General features: G+C 50.1%; 1 protein-coding gene across 1 annotated transcript; it reads left to right on the top strand.

The window, feature by feature from the left end:
- Positions 1 to 2,456: 2,456 nt before the first annotated feature.
- Positions 2,457 to 12,997, top strand: ARF1 (ADP ribosylation factor 1). Its single transcript, XM_065744812.1, has 5 exons — positions 2,457 to 2,579; positions 10,471 to 10,647; positions 11,013 to 11,123; positions 11,700 to 11,824; positions 12,513 to 12,997. Exons 2-5 carry the CDS (start codon positions 10,500 to 10,502, stop codon positions 12,672 to 12,674), a joined length of 546 nt encoding a protein of 181 aa, XP_065600884.1. The 5' UTR covers positions 2,457 to 2,579; positions 10,471 to 10,499; the 3' UTR covers positions 12,675 to 12,997.
- The last annotated feature ends 1,803 nt before the right edge of the window (positions 12,998 to 14,800 follow it).

The following is a 14,800-nucleotide window of genomic DNA, read 5'->3' as shown; positions in this document are numbered from 1 at the left end:
AGGGAGTTGGTGTCATAGTCTGATCTGCTTTCATCATTCTCTGTGTTTCAGCCCCACATTTAAGATGCTCTTGGGAACACGGGTCTTTCTTACACAGAGACACTATGGCAAAGTGAGAGATCTTCCTGCAAACACTGCTGTTCTTATTTTTTGAGTTTATATTACTTTTATCCTCATTTTCACCCTTCAGGATGGTAAAACATGGAAGATCTACCAGACCACACAGTTAAGACCGGGAATCTTGTTTTTCAAACCAACAATAGGTGACCCCAGGACCCCCAAATCCAAGGAATAATTGCTGCTTTTTAAGCAGTTAATGTAGCAAACAGCTTTTGGGGGGGCAGGAGAGGGGAGAATTTCTCAGCTCCTGTGAGTAACTGTGATTCTCACCCCAACGTGAGAGACTTAAAGGAGAGACAAACCCAACCTGCTAACATGGTCCTGCAGAGCAGCACAAAGTGGAGCAGCAGTCAACCCAGTGTCTGCCAGCCCCTGATCGTGGGTGCCTGCCTCAGCATCACCCCCAAATGACTTTGTCATCATCACTGGGCACTGGACATTGGCACTCTGAGGCACGTTTTCTCTTCACTGGACAGCAGTGGATGACCAACATTCATCTAACATCCCAAAATTGCCTTTCACAAAACTTCTTTTTTTCTTACCCCAAAAGCCAGAGCATAGCTCTGCAGATTGATCACCCGAGGCTGCCAGTGGGGAGGAGAGCTCAGCAGCTCTGAGGTGTTTGGATGGCAAAAAACACCCAGAGATCACACCACAGTGCCCCAGGGAATCCTATGTTCTCCTTCCCCCAACTCCTTTCTCGCAGAAGAATGAGGTGGCCACACATCTGCCCTCCCAGCTGCAGAATGAAGCCTGTTTCCTTCTCCAAATGCCATGAGTCACCAGGCAGCACGCTCATCTTGCATCACAGCAGCTGTGACTCAGATGGGGACACATCACTCCTTGCACACAGCATCACCTCGGCTCTCTGCAGAGCACTGGGTCTGTGCATGGCTGGGATGAGAGAATCAGACCCCTAAAGCCATGCACCTTGCTTGGATTGACCCTGTGCCAGCCAGAGTTTTTGCAGGGATAGGGAGAAAGCAACAGGACGAGCAGCTCCTCCATGCATTGAGTCAGAGCAAAGAGCTGAGCTGGGTTAAAAATATCAGACAGTGTGTGTGTGTGGGGGGGGGGGGGGGGGAAGGAGGAGGGGGAGGAAGAGGAGGGTTATTTTTAGTGTCCTGATCTGGTTCAGCAACCAGGCATGGGGATCACACTGTCACACCAGCGGGTGCTCTTGGTCAAGGGGATACATGCACCAGTGGGGTTTTGTTCTCAGGGGGTGGTTGTGAGACTTTTCCATAGGTGGCAGGAGTTCCTGACAGCAGGAAATGTGGGGAAAAGGAGGGATCTGAGCTCCTGGAGACCTTCAAGGCCAGGCTGGAGCAGGCCCTGGGCAACCTGATCAAGCTGTGGACGACCCTCTTCATTGCAGGGGGGTTGGAGTAGATGACCTTTACAGGTCCCTTACAATTCTAAGGACTTAATGATTCTATGTTTTTCCTGAGTCCTTCTCCATGCTCTTAGCCACTGAGAGCTCATCTCGCAGAGGCATCACTCAGGGATGCTTTGCTGAAAGCTGACTCAACACGCAGCACGTGCCACATGCAAGACCACGAATCACAGAATCAGAATCATAGGGGTTGGAAGGGACCTCTAGAGATCATCGAGTCCAACCCCCCTGCCAAAGCAGTTCCCTACACCAGGTTGCACAGGTAGGCATCCAGGCAGGTCTTGAATGTCTCCAGAGGAGACTCCACAACCCCCCTGTGCAGCCTGCGCCAGTGCTCCTTCACCCTCACTATAAAGAAGTTCTTGTGCACATTCGTGCAGAACCTCCCGTGCTGCAGGTTGTGGCTGTTCCCCCCTTGTCCTGTCTCCACACACTGCTGAGAAGAGTCTGGCCTCACCACTTTGTCCCCCACACCTCAGATATTTATCAACCTGGATCAGGTCCCCTCTCAGTCTTCTTTTCTCAAGGCTAAAGAGACCCGGTTCACTCCGCCTTTCTTCATAGGGGAGATCCTGCAGGCCCTTCACCATCTTTGTGGCCCTGCGCTGGACTCTTTCCAAGTCTTTTTCGTACTGGGGAGCCCAGAACTGGACACAGTACTCCAGGTGAGGCCTCACCAGGGCTGAGTAGAGGGAGAGGATCACCTCCCTTTGACCTGCTGGCCACGCTCTTTTTAACGCTTCACTCACTTTGAGTAAGGAAAAGAGGGATACTGACGGACTCAGCCCCACCCGTCAATCAAACCATACGGGGCGTGGCCACAGGGGTGTGGGTGAGGGGGGGGTGGTGGTGTTAGGTAGTGGGCGAGGCTTGCTGCAAAGCCCCGCCCCCTCTGCCTCCTCGGCTACCCATGCTGCCCCGCGCGCTGGCACTGACGTGGCCCCGCAGCGCCGCCATCTTGTGTTCCTGGGCGGAGAGCGACTGAGCGGCGTAGGGGAGCGGGCTCCGAGCGGGACAGCCCGAGGACAGCCAGACCCACTGCCCAGGGCAGCGGCTGACACCGGTGGGTCTGCGTTCTCCTCCTTCCTTCCCTTTTTTCCCCCCCTCCCCGCTCTTCGCCCGCCGTCTCCGCTGGGCGGAGCGGAAGAGGCCGCGGCCCGGCCTTGTGCTGAGGGGAGGCCCGGGGCCTGCTCCTGCTGCTTCCCGGCCTGCCGCTTCCCGCCTGCCTTTGTCCACTCCCGCCGTGCTCGTGGCGGGGAGCGGGCCGCAGCGCTGCCCCCATCCGCCTCCGTTTGTTCGTTTAGGATGGGGGCGGGGTGGATCCATCACAGAGATGCGGTGCGGGGGGGGGGACCGCTCCCTTCCCCTCCCTTCCCCTCCCCTCCCCCTGCTGGGAGTGAGGCGGGATGGGCTTCTCCTCTCTTCTTCTTCCCCAAAGCCATTCCGGCTTCGGCCTCGGCCCCGCCCGCGGATGGGGCGCGGGGAGATTGCCCGTGTTTCGGGTGAGCCCCGGGCTTCGTGCTGGTGGCAAGAAGCCGGGCTTCATCCCGCTTTGCTGCCCTGGGAGATCAGTTTTCCTTGGCACAGGACCCCCCTCCTCCTCCCCAAAATTGGGAGGGTATTACATTCTGTCTGAAGACACAGCGTCGCGTCTCTGTGAGTGCTTAAGGTGATACTCGAGGCTGACAGCCTCAGTCTGGTGAAGTGGTGGGCTAGCAGTGGGAACCTTTTTCTGAAGGAGCCCGTTTACAGAGTGACTGAATTTTTACTGGGCCGTAAAACTACTGAAACGTTGTGTTTGACGTTGACCTTGCTACTTTGCTGCTAGGTTATTGCCAAAGCAAATTCCACAGGTTGATTAGAGTTCTATCCAGAGTTCTTGTTTTGAAATGTAACCTGGTCAGTAACTAAAATGCAAACTGTTTATCACACGCTTTGAACTTTGTTTTGCAAGCTATAGGGCTGCAATGCCCCTCTGCAGCGTGTTCTGTTAACCTTATTTTTCAGGCAGAGAAACCCAAGTCACAGTAAATTGTCCAAGGTCACTTGGCCATGTGGCTGTTACTGTTTTTACAGCTGATTTGAAACGCTTCAGTGGGACAAAGGAACTCCAGCAGGACTGAGAAAGGCAGAAAGGCAGGGATTCCTTGAAGCTGAAGTTTGGGAGGTTGGTACAATGCTTTAGGTTTCTTGTGTTAAAAAAAAATCAACACCCTGTGCTCCAGAACCCTGTTGGACTGCTTTTGGTGTTGCAATTACACTGGGTGAAAGGGTGAGGTGGCTTGCCTCACTTGAACCTCTTCAGCTCTATTGGTTTGCTGTGTTTGATGACCCTTCTATTATGGCAGAAGGTGGAAAAATGACTCAAGCAGACATCATCTCTGCTCAGATGGATGAGCCTTCACTGCCATAGGAGCCTGTGGCGTAGGTGGTAGCTGCTGGGCTCTATCACTGAGCCTGGAATTGGGGGTAAGACACAAATAACAGAAGGTGCATCTCTCCCCAGCAGTTTGGGGCTTTTTTGTTGGCTCTGGAGATTGCCTGGTTATGAACTACAACGCAGATCTGAAGAGGGTCTGGGCAGGAGTGCTGTGTTGCTTGGCACGTGCAGCTCCCTGTGTGAGTTGCTATGAGGGGGGGCAGGCCTGGAGCTGAGGTTGTTCAAAGCAGACAAAGTGAGGGGGGGACAGGGGGTTGCATTCTTGTCCTTAGAGTTGTAGTACTCCAGTTACACCTGTTGGAAAACCTGCTCTGTGTGACTACTGTTGCACCAAGGCAGTTATCAGATGAGCTATTGATTACGTTAATTAGTGAAAGAAAGCAAAGCTCACAATGGAAGGCTTCAGCTGAATTCACAGTGCTGAAGCTCAAAGAGCCTTTCTTTAAAAATAGAAGACCAGTGTGGAAATGAAGGCAGTTTTTAAAGGCAGGATTCTGCCTTCATGGGAATCAGTTTCATTTCCTTACGGTGGATGAAGTTGGTGGAAATCAGTCCACTTTTTCTTAGAAGGAAGAGTTGTGATTCATTTATAGAAATCTGTTGCAAGCTTTGCTACTGGAATGCTGCAGAGCTTTTATTAGAGGCACTGCCCTCTGCCATTATTCCCTTTTTTTTAAATGGATGAGTAAAGAGGTTTATGATCAGCTTCCAACTACAGCAGCTGTTTTTTTTTTTCCTGTTACTCAGCATATGTCTTTTTGCTCAAAAGTACCCATTTCTGTTCTACAAATGTTGAAGGACTGTGGCACTACTGCTGATGTTGTATTTCTCATGGAGCTCATAATGTGGCTCTTGTACCCAGCTAGCTGTGCAGGCTCTGCTTTGATGGGTTCCCCAAACCAGAAGCCAGTTTCAGTGCTGAAGCTCTGAGTTGTTGCCATTTCTAATCTAAGTGCAAACGTTGACTTAGTGCGTGGCTGGTAGGAAGGAATAGCAGGTTATTTGGCTTAGAGATCTCAAAGCCTGCCTGAAATAAAAGTGCTTTCCCAATGCTGCCTTCCCACAGCAGCGTGCCCACATCGAACAGGTGAATGTGGAGTTGGGTGCATTTCCTGAGCAGTCTGCAGGGAAGCCGTGGAAGTGCTTCTTCTAAAACCATCAATAGAGGCCCCTTCTGTGCTCGGCCCTTCGGGAGAATGTTTTTTTAGACCCAGCAAACCGATGTGCTGGAAAAAGTACGCGTTAAGAGTTACGTGTGGTAGCGTGCAGTTGCTTAAAATAGTTTGAGATTTGGCTGTGAAATAGAAGTAGCTTGCTACACCTATGTCAAGGTGAGGGGAAGGCCAGGGCTGGTTGGCTTTTTGGGTAATGAGTGCCCTCTTTGTTTGATGCTGTTCTGTTATTTTTGCTTTTTTTTTCCCCTGTTTATCTGCCTTGTTTTTTTTTTTTAGATGTCCAGGAAGGTAGCCATCACCCCAGAGGAAATCTTCCCTCTTTTCATTCCTCTGCCCTTGCTTTGATCTTGTAAATGGAATTATTTTCTGTTTTCCTGCCACTCTGAGCCCAGTGCTCTCAAGAGATTGGTGCAGCATTTGGGAAGTGCTATATCTGGGTAATGTGTATAGGCAGCAAGATGTTCAGCCTGCTTGGGTTGATTGAAAGCGTTACATCAGGGGCAGGTCTGCGTTGCATTTTCCTTACCTCATTTCTCACTGGTGTTGTCTTGCCCTCCATCTTCCTTGGGTGCCTTTCAGTTGGTGTCCTCAAGGCTCTGCAGGCTGAATCCAGCTGTGCCTCCTCCCGTGGGAGCGCAGTTATGTAACCAAATCTTGTCTTTTACACCCTGCTTTGTGTGAGTACTACTGAGCTTCTCTGGGAGGTGAATAACGAGGCAGTGATCGCTGGGGGTATTGGTTCAGTTTCACTTGGTCCAGCACCACCAGTGCAAAGTGGGGAGGAGCACTGTGCTGGTCAGTGCCTATCTGTGCTCAGGCTCTGCTGCACTGGAGTTAGGCCTTCATAAGAGTGATTGGTTGCTGAGAACCTCGAGGTTCCCTTTATTATGGTGATATTCAACTTCAGATGCATTCCTCTTGATGGAAACCTAACAGACATGTTAGCTGCTCCTGAATTGCGTGCTTCGTTTATGCCTGGTGACATCAGGATGCTCTGAAGCCTCAAGTAAATGAAATCCAAACGATCTGAGCTCAATTCTGGCCTTGAAGCCGTGCAGTTATGGGCCTCGAGTTGGTACTTGGTCATCTCTCACTCAGGTTACCACATGTGGAAGGCCAGTAAACAGCTTCTAAAAATAGTTGCTTATAGCTGTACCTGAACAGTTGTGTACTCACCACCCTGGCTGCGTAGGGACGAATATTCCTATCCAGAGTGACTTGTCAAAATCTGCTGTAACAGAGCATCTTAACCTGGGAGGAAATGGCTTCAGGTTCCACCGAGCTCAGCTGTCCTTGGCAGCCTGTGCCTGCAGAGAGGTGAAGTACTGTGGACCTGGGTTCATCCAAAATCTTTAATCTTTGCTGGATCACTTCTCACGTTCCCTTCGGAGTCGCAGTGTAAGAGCAAGCTGCCAGCTTAGCTTTGCACTATAGCTGAAGTCCTTTGCCCGCTCTCACGTGTGACACCAGCAGATGCTGTTCAGCTTGGATTGAAAGGAGTTTTCTCACCTCCTGTTCACGTGTGGGTTTGGTGATCTTTCATGTGTGATTTTGTGGCTTATTTTCGTGTGCCGAGCTTCCAATTCAGGCACTATAAGGCAGAAAGATGGTACAAGCCAACTAGTAATAACTGGCTGCATTTCAGATCGATGCTTCTGTTAAGTAACAAATTCATCAGCTTTTGTTTTCCTATGACTGATCTAATCAGGTTGTATTCATTCCAGTTTAGGAATTACGGGTTTGAGTTGGGGTTTTTTGCTCCTCTGTTAGGGGTGGAGTCAGTGCTGATGTCTGGTTGGTGGGGACACTGTTAATCCCTCACTGAGACAGGCACTTCCCAGTTCAGAGTCAGCAGGTGCCTTCTGCGTGGTGGTGTGCTGGGGCCCAGCTTTTCTTGCCTGACCTTCTTGCTGCTGTTTATCAAAGGGAGAGAGCAGATTGCCAAAACGATTGTGTGAGGCAACTTCAGTTGCACTGCTGGCCAAGTTTAGAGCCCTGCTTTAGCCTCTTCGGCAGCTTTGTATGCTAAGGGTTGGTAGGTAGGAGGGAAATAAATGTGTTCTTGTAGTGCAGGCCTTTAATTTTGGTCTTGTGTTTAAAGACGTGGTATAAACTGTTTCTTTGCTCTGAGTTAGTGAAGTTTAAACCTGTATGTGATCAAAAAACTTTTCCAGGGATGCAAAGCTGATCTTAAAGATTTCAAGACATAGCTGTGCTTCCCTGTGGTCATGCCCCTGTGGGATGGCTCGTTAGCTAGCAGTGCATCTGCAAAGGCATGTGGTGTCTCAGGATAAGGGCTCTGAATGAAATGGTATTGAAATGCATTAATGTGTGGTTAAATGCTGAGTGCTACAGAGAATTAAATGCGTTGGTCTTGAGATGCTCCTCAGAGCTCTCACTCTAACCCCTTTCAATTAATAAAGGCAAATTCCAGTTGTTACTCCTGGGCTGAAATGCTTTAACACCCAGCAGTCTGCCTGCTCTGGCAGACGCTCATTCATTTTTAACTCATCCTGCTGGTGCCTTTCTGAAGAAGCCTGCCTGTGCTCTGATGGTGTATCACTGACTAGAGAGCACTGCTGAGGATACCTGGCTTCCCTGGAACAGGAACCCAGAGAGTATCCCTCTCTTGCTATTTACCGATGACATTATAGCTCTTCTGAACCTGCCCAGCAGGTTTCTGCTGCTGCACACCTCTGGAGGAGTAGGCTAGGTTAAGGTGAGCAGAAATGAGGGCTGTGCTGGCACACAGGTGTGGTTTGGAGTCAGTGGGTTGGGGACAGTGCTGGCCCTCCATCTGGAGGAGCTGGGGTTGTGCACAGTAGTGCAGAAAGAGCTCGGGCTGTGTGTTCACATTGCTGCCTTTCATACACAGATCCTCGTGCTCAGTCTGGTACATCTCTCTTCTGGAGGTGTCTTGTACTGCAAGCAGCAGTCTTGGTGTGTTTGGACACTTGGTTGAACTTTGCCTCTAAAACAGTTTGGTAATAACTGGTGTTTGTGTTAAGGAAGTAATTCTGCTTACGATGTAGGTAATGTGCTGGTGAGTCTAGATGGGGCTGTGAGCAGCCTGGTCCAGAGGGAGGTGTGCCTGCCTGTAGCAGGGGGGTGGACCTAGGTGATCTTAAAGGTCCCTTCCAGCCCAAGGCGCTCTTGGACACAGGTTACAAAGTTTTAAGACGGCTGGGGAGTGACAGGATTACTTGGTAAACCTAACAGACTCTTAATTTCCCCATGTTTTTGGAGCATGTATCCTGGTCTGAGTGATGGACTGCAATGAGAATCAAACTGAGCAGACTCAGCTCTGAGTTTCAGTGGCAGTAATGGTGTGATCCCTCAGCTGAGTCGCATTAATGGGTGACAGTGGGGTCGTGGGAAGTGGTTGCAGACTGTGCTGTCTGCATGGTGGAGGACTTTGTGCTGTCAGATGGCACAGTGGCTCTCCTCCTCCTGCTGCTGCTCACCTGGCCATTGCAGGCTGGGCACGCTCCTGCTGCTCCTTTGGTTGAGGGTTTTGCAGACAGGGAAGAAGGAACTCGGGCTGCTTTAGCTCATCTAGTGTGACCTAACACAGTGCAGGCAGAGGTGGCCTGGTGAGGGGGGCAGGCACAGGGACAGGCTTCCCTTTCCTGTGACAGCAGGCAGACACTGTTCTAGCTGCTGGTCAGAGGATGGTGCTGCAGCTGGGGAGGACACACAGACTGATGCCTTCTCTTCTGCCCCAGCAGCACCCAGAGGGTTTCTGGTGGGAGCAGCAGCAGCGTGGGGAAGGTTTGTGAGTTTCTTCTCCTGATATCTTGCACTCCAATAAGACAGTTTTAATTCAGACACTTAACCTGTGGGGAGAGCTTGTAAGCCACACGGTTTGATTTTAAAAGTGCATGATTTGGGTGAGATATGAACGTGGAGGGAGCGAGAAGGAAATGGGAGCCAGGTTCTCTCAATGAATTTCCTTCACAGAAAGTCAAAGTGAGGAGAGTGAGTGGTGCAATGGCAGCCGAGCAGCGTGCGTTGCTGGTGAAGGGCAGGCACAGCCTGGAACTGGTGAGCTGCCAGAAGGGATCCAGAGGGATTCACCATTGTTGGAGCCAAGGCTGTGCAGTGTGTTCAGCAGTGTGGCTGCCATGAGGGGTGGGGTGAGTGCTAAGGTTTGGTTCTTCCACCTGATGAATGCCCGATCTGGTGTGCTGGAAGAGCTGTGGTACGAGGTAACAGTTCAACCCTGATTTGTTTTTAGGTAGAGCAGCAGATAGAGACTGCAGGAGCAGACAAGGGGAAGCCCTACAGTCTCCATCCCGGCCAGAGCTGCAGGAGAGAGACATTTCCTGCCATGAATGAGTTGGGTAAACAAGGACTCCAGCAAAACTGTTTTCTCTACTTCCTAATTAACTTTCCTGTTGATTTAAGTCCCATAGATTCAAGTGGCATGTCAGGGTTCATTGTTGCTTCCAGCAAACTTCCTGGGAGGGGCAGGGCGAGGCTTTCAGTCTGCAGCTTCAGCCCTTGAATAGCAGTTCTGGAGGTGGTGTGTCCTGTGAGAATGGTGTTTCAAGCACACGACTGCAGCGTGGAGCACAGAGCAGCCCTGAGAGCTGATTCACAGCTCGTGTTTGAGCTGTGACACGGTTTGCAGGAAACCCAACCCCTGAACGTTACACATCTTGGCTCCGTGTGCTTCTGCTGTCTTAAGTTTGGTTTTACAGCTGGACTTGATTTGTTTCAAACTCACATCGGAGTTCCTGGACAAAGCAGCAGTGGAAGTGTGGGACGACCCCATCCAGTGGCTTTCAGGATGACTTTTTCATCTCGTGTGAGCAGAATTAATGGCTCTTGGTGATTTCTGTGTGCTGACAGCTCAGAAGGAGCTCCTGATCCCTTCAGAGTGTCCGAAGTGAAGAGAGAAACTCTTCCTTCCAACGTAGCTGTTCAGTGCTGGTACTTGAGGTTTGGTGTGATTTGCTGTGTGAGGAAGTGCTCTGGTGCCAGCACACGCAGTGCTGCTTTGTGCTGACAGCACAATTGCAGCCCACTCCCAAAGCTTTCAAGAGGAAGGAAACTTGTGAGTAGAAATGAATCCGAGCTGCTTTCTGAGTTTCCATCTCAAAAGAAGGAACCAGTGAACAGTGGGGACTTGAAAACGTGATTTAACTGTACTTAGGTGAAGCAGAGCAGTGTCTTTTTATGTTTGTCTTTTTGTTTTGCTTCAACATGGGAAAATTCCTGGCCTGCCTGGTCAGGGATGCCACAGGTTCCTGTTGTCCAGTGCCTTTTTGGTGCTCGGTTTTGCCCTGACGCTGCCATTGGTGACTCACGAGTGGTACTGTGATCTCTTTCTCCAGACATCACTGGCCAGTGAACATATCTCAAGATGGGAAATATTTTTGCTAACCTCTTCAAGGGCCTTTTTGGCAAAAAAGAAATGCGTATTCTGATGGTTGGTCTGGACGCTGCAGGAAAGACTACAATTTTGTACAAACTTAAACTTGGTGAAATAGTAACTACTATTCCTACTATAGGTAAGACCTCTGTGTTTATATCCACTTTGGGATTGGGGCCCAGTGTTTGCAGCAGTGCTGCCAGCGCTGTTGGTTTAAGTGATGTAGTGCTGTGCTGCACCCTGACTTCGCTGTCAGAGCAGACAGTTACAGCATTGAGTTTGTTAGCTTAACTAATTGTGGCAGGGAGTGGTGGTGGTGGGAGGAAGAGTTGCAGAGAGCCCACGTTTGGCTGCTCAGAGGGCTTCAGTGTCAGGCTGCTTGCTGAAAGCAGGCTTAAATTTCAAGGCGACGTTTTTAGTAACAGCTCTGAGCGTGAGTTGCTCAGCGAACACAGTTGACCTGTGCCCATTTTAACTGAGATTTTGCCACGATTTCTGTTTCAGGTTTCAACGTGGAAACAGTAGAATACAAGAACATCAGCTTCACGGTGTGGGATGTGGGTGGCCAGGATAAGATCCGGCCACTCTGGCGCCACTATTTCCAGAACACACAAGGTGAGTCCTCAAGCTTGAAGCACGGACTTCAGAACACAGAGCTCGTCCTTCCTATGGTAATCTTGCTGGTTTATTGGGGAGAAATAGTAATAAAGTAACACGGGTTCAAAGAAAATCTAGAAAGCAGGCTCCTTTGGCTGTCTGAATCAGAGAGCTCAGAACTGCTGCTCTTCTGTAAGCATCACAGCTCCCACCCACAGCTTCAAAGCAGTCCTTGCTTCTTGTCATTTCCTACAGACTGTAGCAGCCTCGTGAGCTGAGAGCTTGTCACTTCTTCCACTGCTGTGCCTTTGTTATGTGCGTGCATTAGAGCCCTGCCATGGGATTTCAGGAGCTGCTACTCGCTGTACTGAGGGGTTCTGTAGCTGGACAACCAGTTCCAGAAGCACACACAGGGGCTGCAGCACAACTCGCATCAGCTGAGCAGGCTTTCTCTCAGATGTGAGACCACAGTGATGCAAGCTGTATTTTTTTCATATCATTTCTCTTCACAGCTTAATTCTGACGCCCAGAGCCAGGTGTTGCATGATAACAGTACGTGCTGCGTGCTCACACTCCTTGTCTGCTTTCCCCTAGGTCTGATCTTTGTGGTTGACAGTAATGACAGAGAACGAGTGAACGAGGCCAGAGAAGAGCTGATGAGAATGCTGGCAGAAGATGAGCTGAGAGATGCAGTTCTATTAGTGTTTGCTAACAAGCAGGTATGCTGAAGGAAGGTGTCTAGCTGTAACAGATCCTGAAAGCACACAGTGTGTCCGTGTTCTGAGGAGCACCTTGTGTGAGTGAGCTGAGAGCAGGCAGAGCGTGCTGCCTTGTGTGAGTGAGCTGAGAGCAGGCAGAGCGTGCTGCCTCGTGTGAGTGAGCTGAGAGCAGGCAGGGCTTGCTGCCTCGTGTGAGTGAGCTGAGAGCAGGCAGAGCTTGCTTCTTCATCAGCTGTGCTTGGGAAGGGTGAAAAAGCCTTCTCTAGGAACAGGAAAATGGACTATAAATGGGACTAGTGCTGAGCTGAGTGCTGCTTGGTGATGGAGGTTGAGGTTGAATCAAAGCTGCAGTTGCACAAAACATTTCCTGAGTGGAGAGCGAATGAAACAGGATGTGAGCTGTACGCAGCTGTGGGTCAGCAGCATCCCAATCCCCTCTGCTTTCTGAGGGGGGGTGCTCTGTGATGCTGCCACTGCGCTCTTCGTTGTGTTTTTAAACCTTTCAGGTATAGACTAAATAGCTTCAGTAGGAAACTAATCCACTAGGTCGTTCTGGAAGAGTAACTCGAAGTGTTCAGAAACTTGATAGAAGTGGGTTTAATGCTGACGATTGATCAGAGTAGCTCAGGAAGGGCGGGCCGTGCTCGTCGGCCAGCAGGAGAGCACAGTGTCTCTTGTTCCTCCCCAGGACCTGCCCAACGCCATGAATGCAGCAGAAATCACAGACAAACTCGGACTGCATTCTCTTCGTCACAGGAACTGGTACATCCAGGCAACCTGCGCCACCAGTGGGGACGGTCTCTATGAAGGACTGGACTGGTTGTCCAATCAGCTCCGAAACCAGAAATGAAACCATAAACCTTCCTCTTCCCTCTTTTTCCACCCCTCCCTCTTATTTCCTCCTATTCGCCCTTCGCTTTACTCTAATGTGGCAAACTGTGCTACTTTGTGGTATTGAGTGCCGGAAGCTGTTTTCATCTCTTTTGTCACAGTATATATTGCATCATGCTGTAAATGTGGCAAATCCAAGCCAGAAAACAGTTAGGTTTCTTATTTAATGTAAATAGTTTTTGTTTCCAATGAGGCAGTTTCTGGTACTCCTATGCAATATTACTCAGCTTTTTTATTGTAAAGAATCAACTCGCTGTTGAGTACTTGGAAGGGATGGAGTGGTGTAACATAGGGGTTGCCAGCAGTCCCTGTGCAGTAGAGCTGAATACCATCTCGGTTGGGTTGTGAGATCTGTGAGGTCCGTTTTGGTGGTTGGTTTTTAACCTGAATTCGGTGTGTTTGGTTTTTTTTTTTAATAGTCAAGAAGTTAAGCAGCTCAGGACACAAAGGTTTGCCATAGCTTCTGCTGCCCTGGCCCTGTCGCTGTGGAGCAGTGAAGCAGTGGCTGGCAGCAGGTTAGCTGCGTGGGGTCGGGACGCAGGTCGCGGGCGGATCTCTGGCTCTTCCTGTAGCTGTTTCTGTAGCTCGTGTTGGTTCCTGCTCCAGGATTTGTTGGACCTCTGCCTTTGGCTTCGGGGGGGATCTGTCAGTCCGGCGAACACGGATCATTTCTGGAAGTCACATTTTTAGCCTGTTGTATTTGTCAAAGGTGTTTTGTACTTTTGTGTGTAAACCACTCCAGAAGGCAAACTTCTCCACAGAAAGCACAGCCTGTACTAGTCCTAAGCTCTATAGTCAGAAAGTACTGTACTTGAGCAAGAATTGCCATGGAAAACACCAAACATCGTGTATAGTGTCTAGGGGAATTAAAAAAGCATGAGAGTTAGGAGAGTCATTCCACTCTAGAAGTATTCAATCCCACTTTGGAACAATCCCATGTCTGTATATGTGTGAAAACCCTTGGCATCCCTCATACTGCAAGGTTCAGATTTGCCATCAGAAAAATGAAAAAAAAAATGACCTCTTTACTTTTTCTTTTGTATTTTGATAAACACTGAAGAAGCTGGAGCTGTTAAACTTTAACGTGAGGAACTATCAGAACTGGTTTGTTTAGTGTTGTGGAAACCTTTATTGCTTTCAGTACACGATGAGTAATCAACTGTTTTGTATACTTGTTTTCAGTTTTCATTTCGACAAACGAGCACTGTAATTAAAGCTATTAGAATAAAATCTCTTAACTATTTCATGGTTTTTTTTTTTTGTATGCCTTGCTGTTCATTCGATCATCTTGGCAGAATCATAATGAAATACTTGTTGAATAAAAAGTTTCATGAAACTTGTGCTGCTTTGCGTGGGGTTCTCTGTTGGGCACGTTCTGCTTCCCCTCACCCCCCTTGTTTGGTGACTGCGTGTGCACGCACAGAGCTCAGGGTGGGATGCTTCTCACCGCTGTTTTCTTTGGAGCGTGCTGTGTGAGCTCAGCTCTGACTCCTCCTGCACTCTGAGTTAAGCAATTCCTGCAGGTCAGGTTATCCTGAAGCTGTCCCGGCGAGCTGACCCCCAACTCCCACACCTCCGTGCTGTGCTGTGCTGTGCTGCAGCCCAACCCCGGAGAGCAGAGCCTCCCGGCCGCGCTGGAGCTGGGGAGCGCAGCGCTGTGTTGGGAGCGGCCCTCTGATCCCTCTCCGCACGAACCCGCGCGGCAGCTCGGGCAGGAAAGCAGAGGCGGTTGGATGGCTGCGCAGCCCCGGGGCGGGGACGGGCTGAGGACCCTTCCCTCCCCTTCCTGTATTTTTCTCAAAGCGTTTTTGCTCCTCGGCATCTCAGCTCAGGGTATGAAACGGGCGCTTGGAGATGGGCTCAGAGGTGCTGGCTCTTCTGCTCTGTGGGGTCGGAAGTGTGGACTGCAGGAGGGGACTGAGCCCCACCTTCAAACTGCTCGGCTCCTCGTGCCCTCTGGTTCACGAGCTGGGCCGGGTGCCCTTCCTTCCCAGCTCCCTCACTCCAGGGCTCTGCCAGCACAGCATCAACCCCACCCCCCAAAAAAAAACATCTCGAGGGGGCAAAGAAAGAAACCACGCGACG

This window comes from Cyrtonyx montezumae, unplaced genomic scaffold, assembly GCF_038088225.1.
Source record: "Cyrtonyx montezumae isolate F1298 unplaced genomic scaffold, pur_monq_1.0 scaffold_32, whole genome shotgun sequence".
In the NCBI taxonomy this organism is placed as follows: domain Eukaryota; kingdom Metazoa; phylum Chordata; class Aves; order Galliformes; family Odontophoridae; genus Cyrtonyx; species Cyrtonyx montezumae.
The sequence above is the reverse complement of the archived record's forward strand: the minus strand, read 5'-3'. Positions and strand labels throughout refer to the sequence as shown.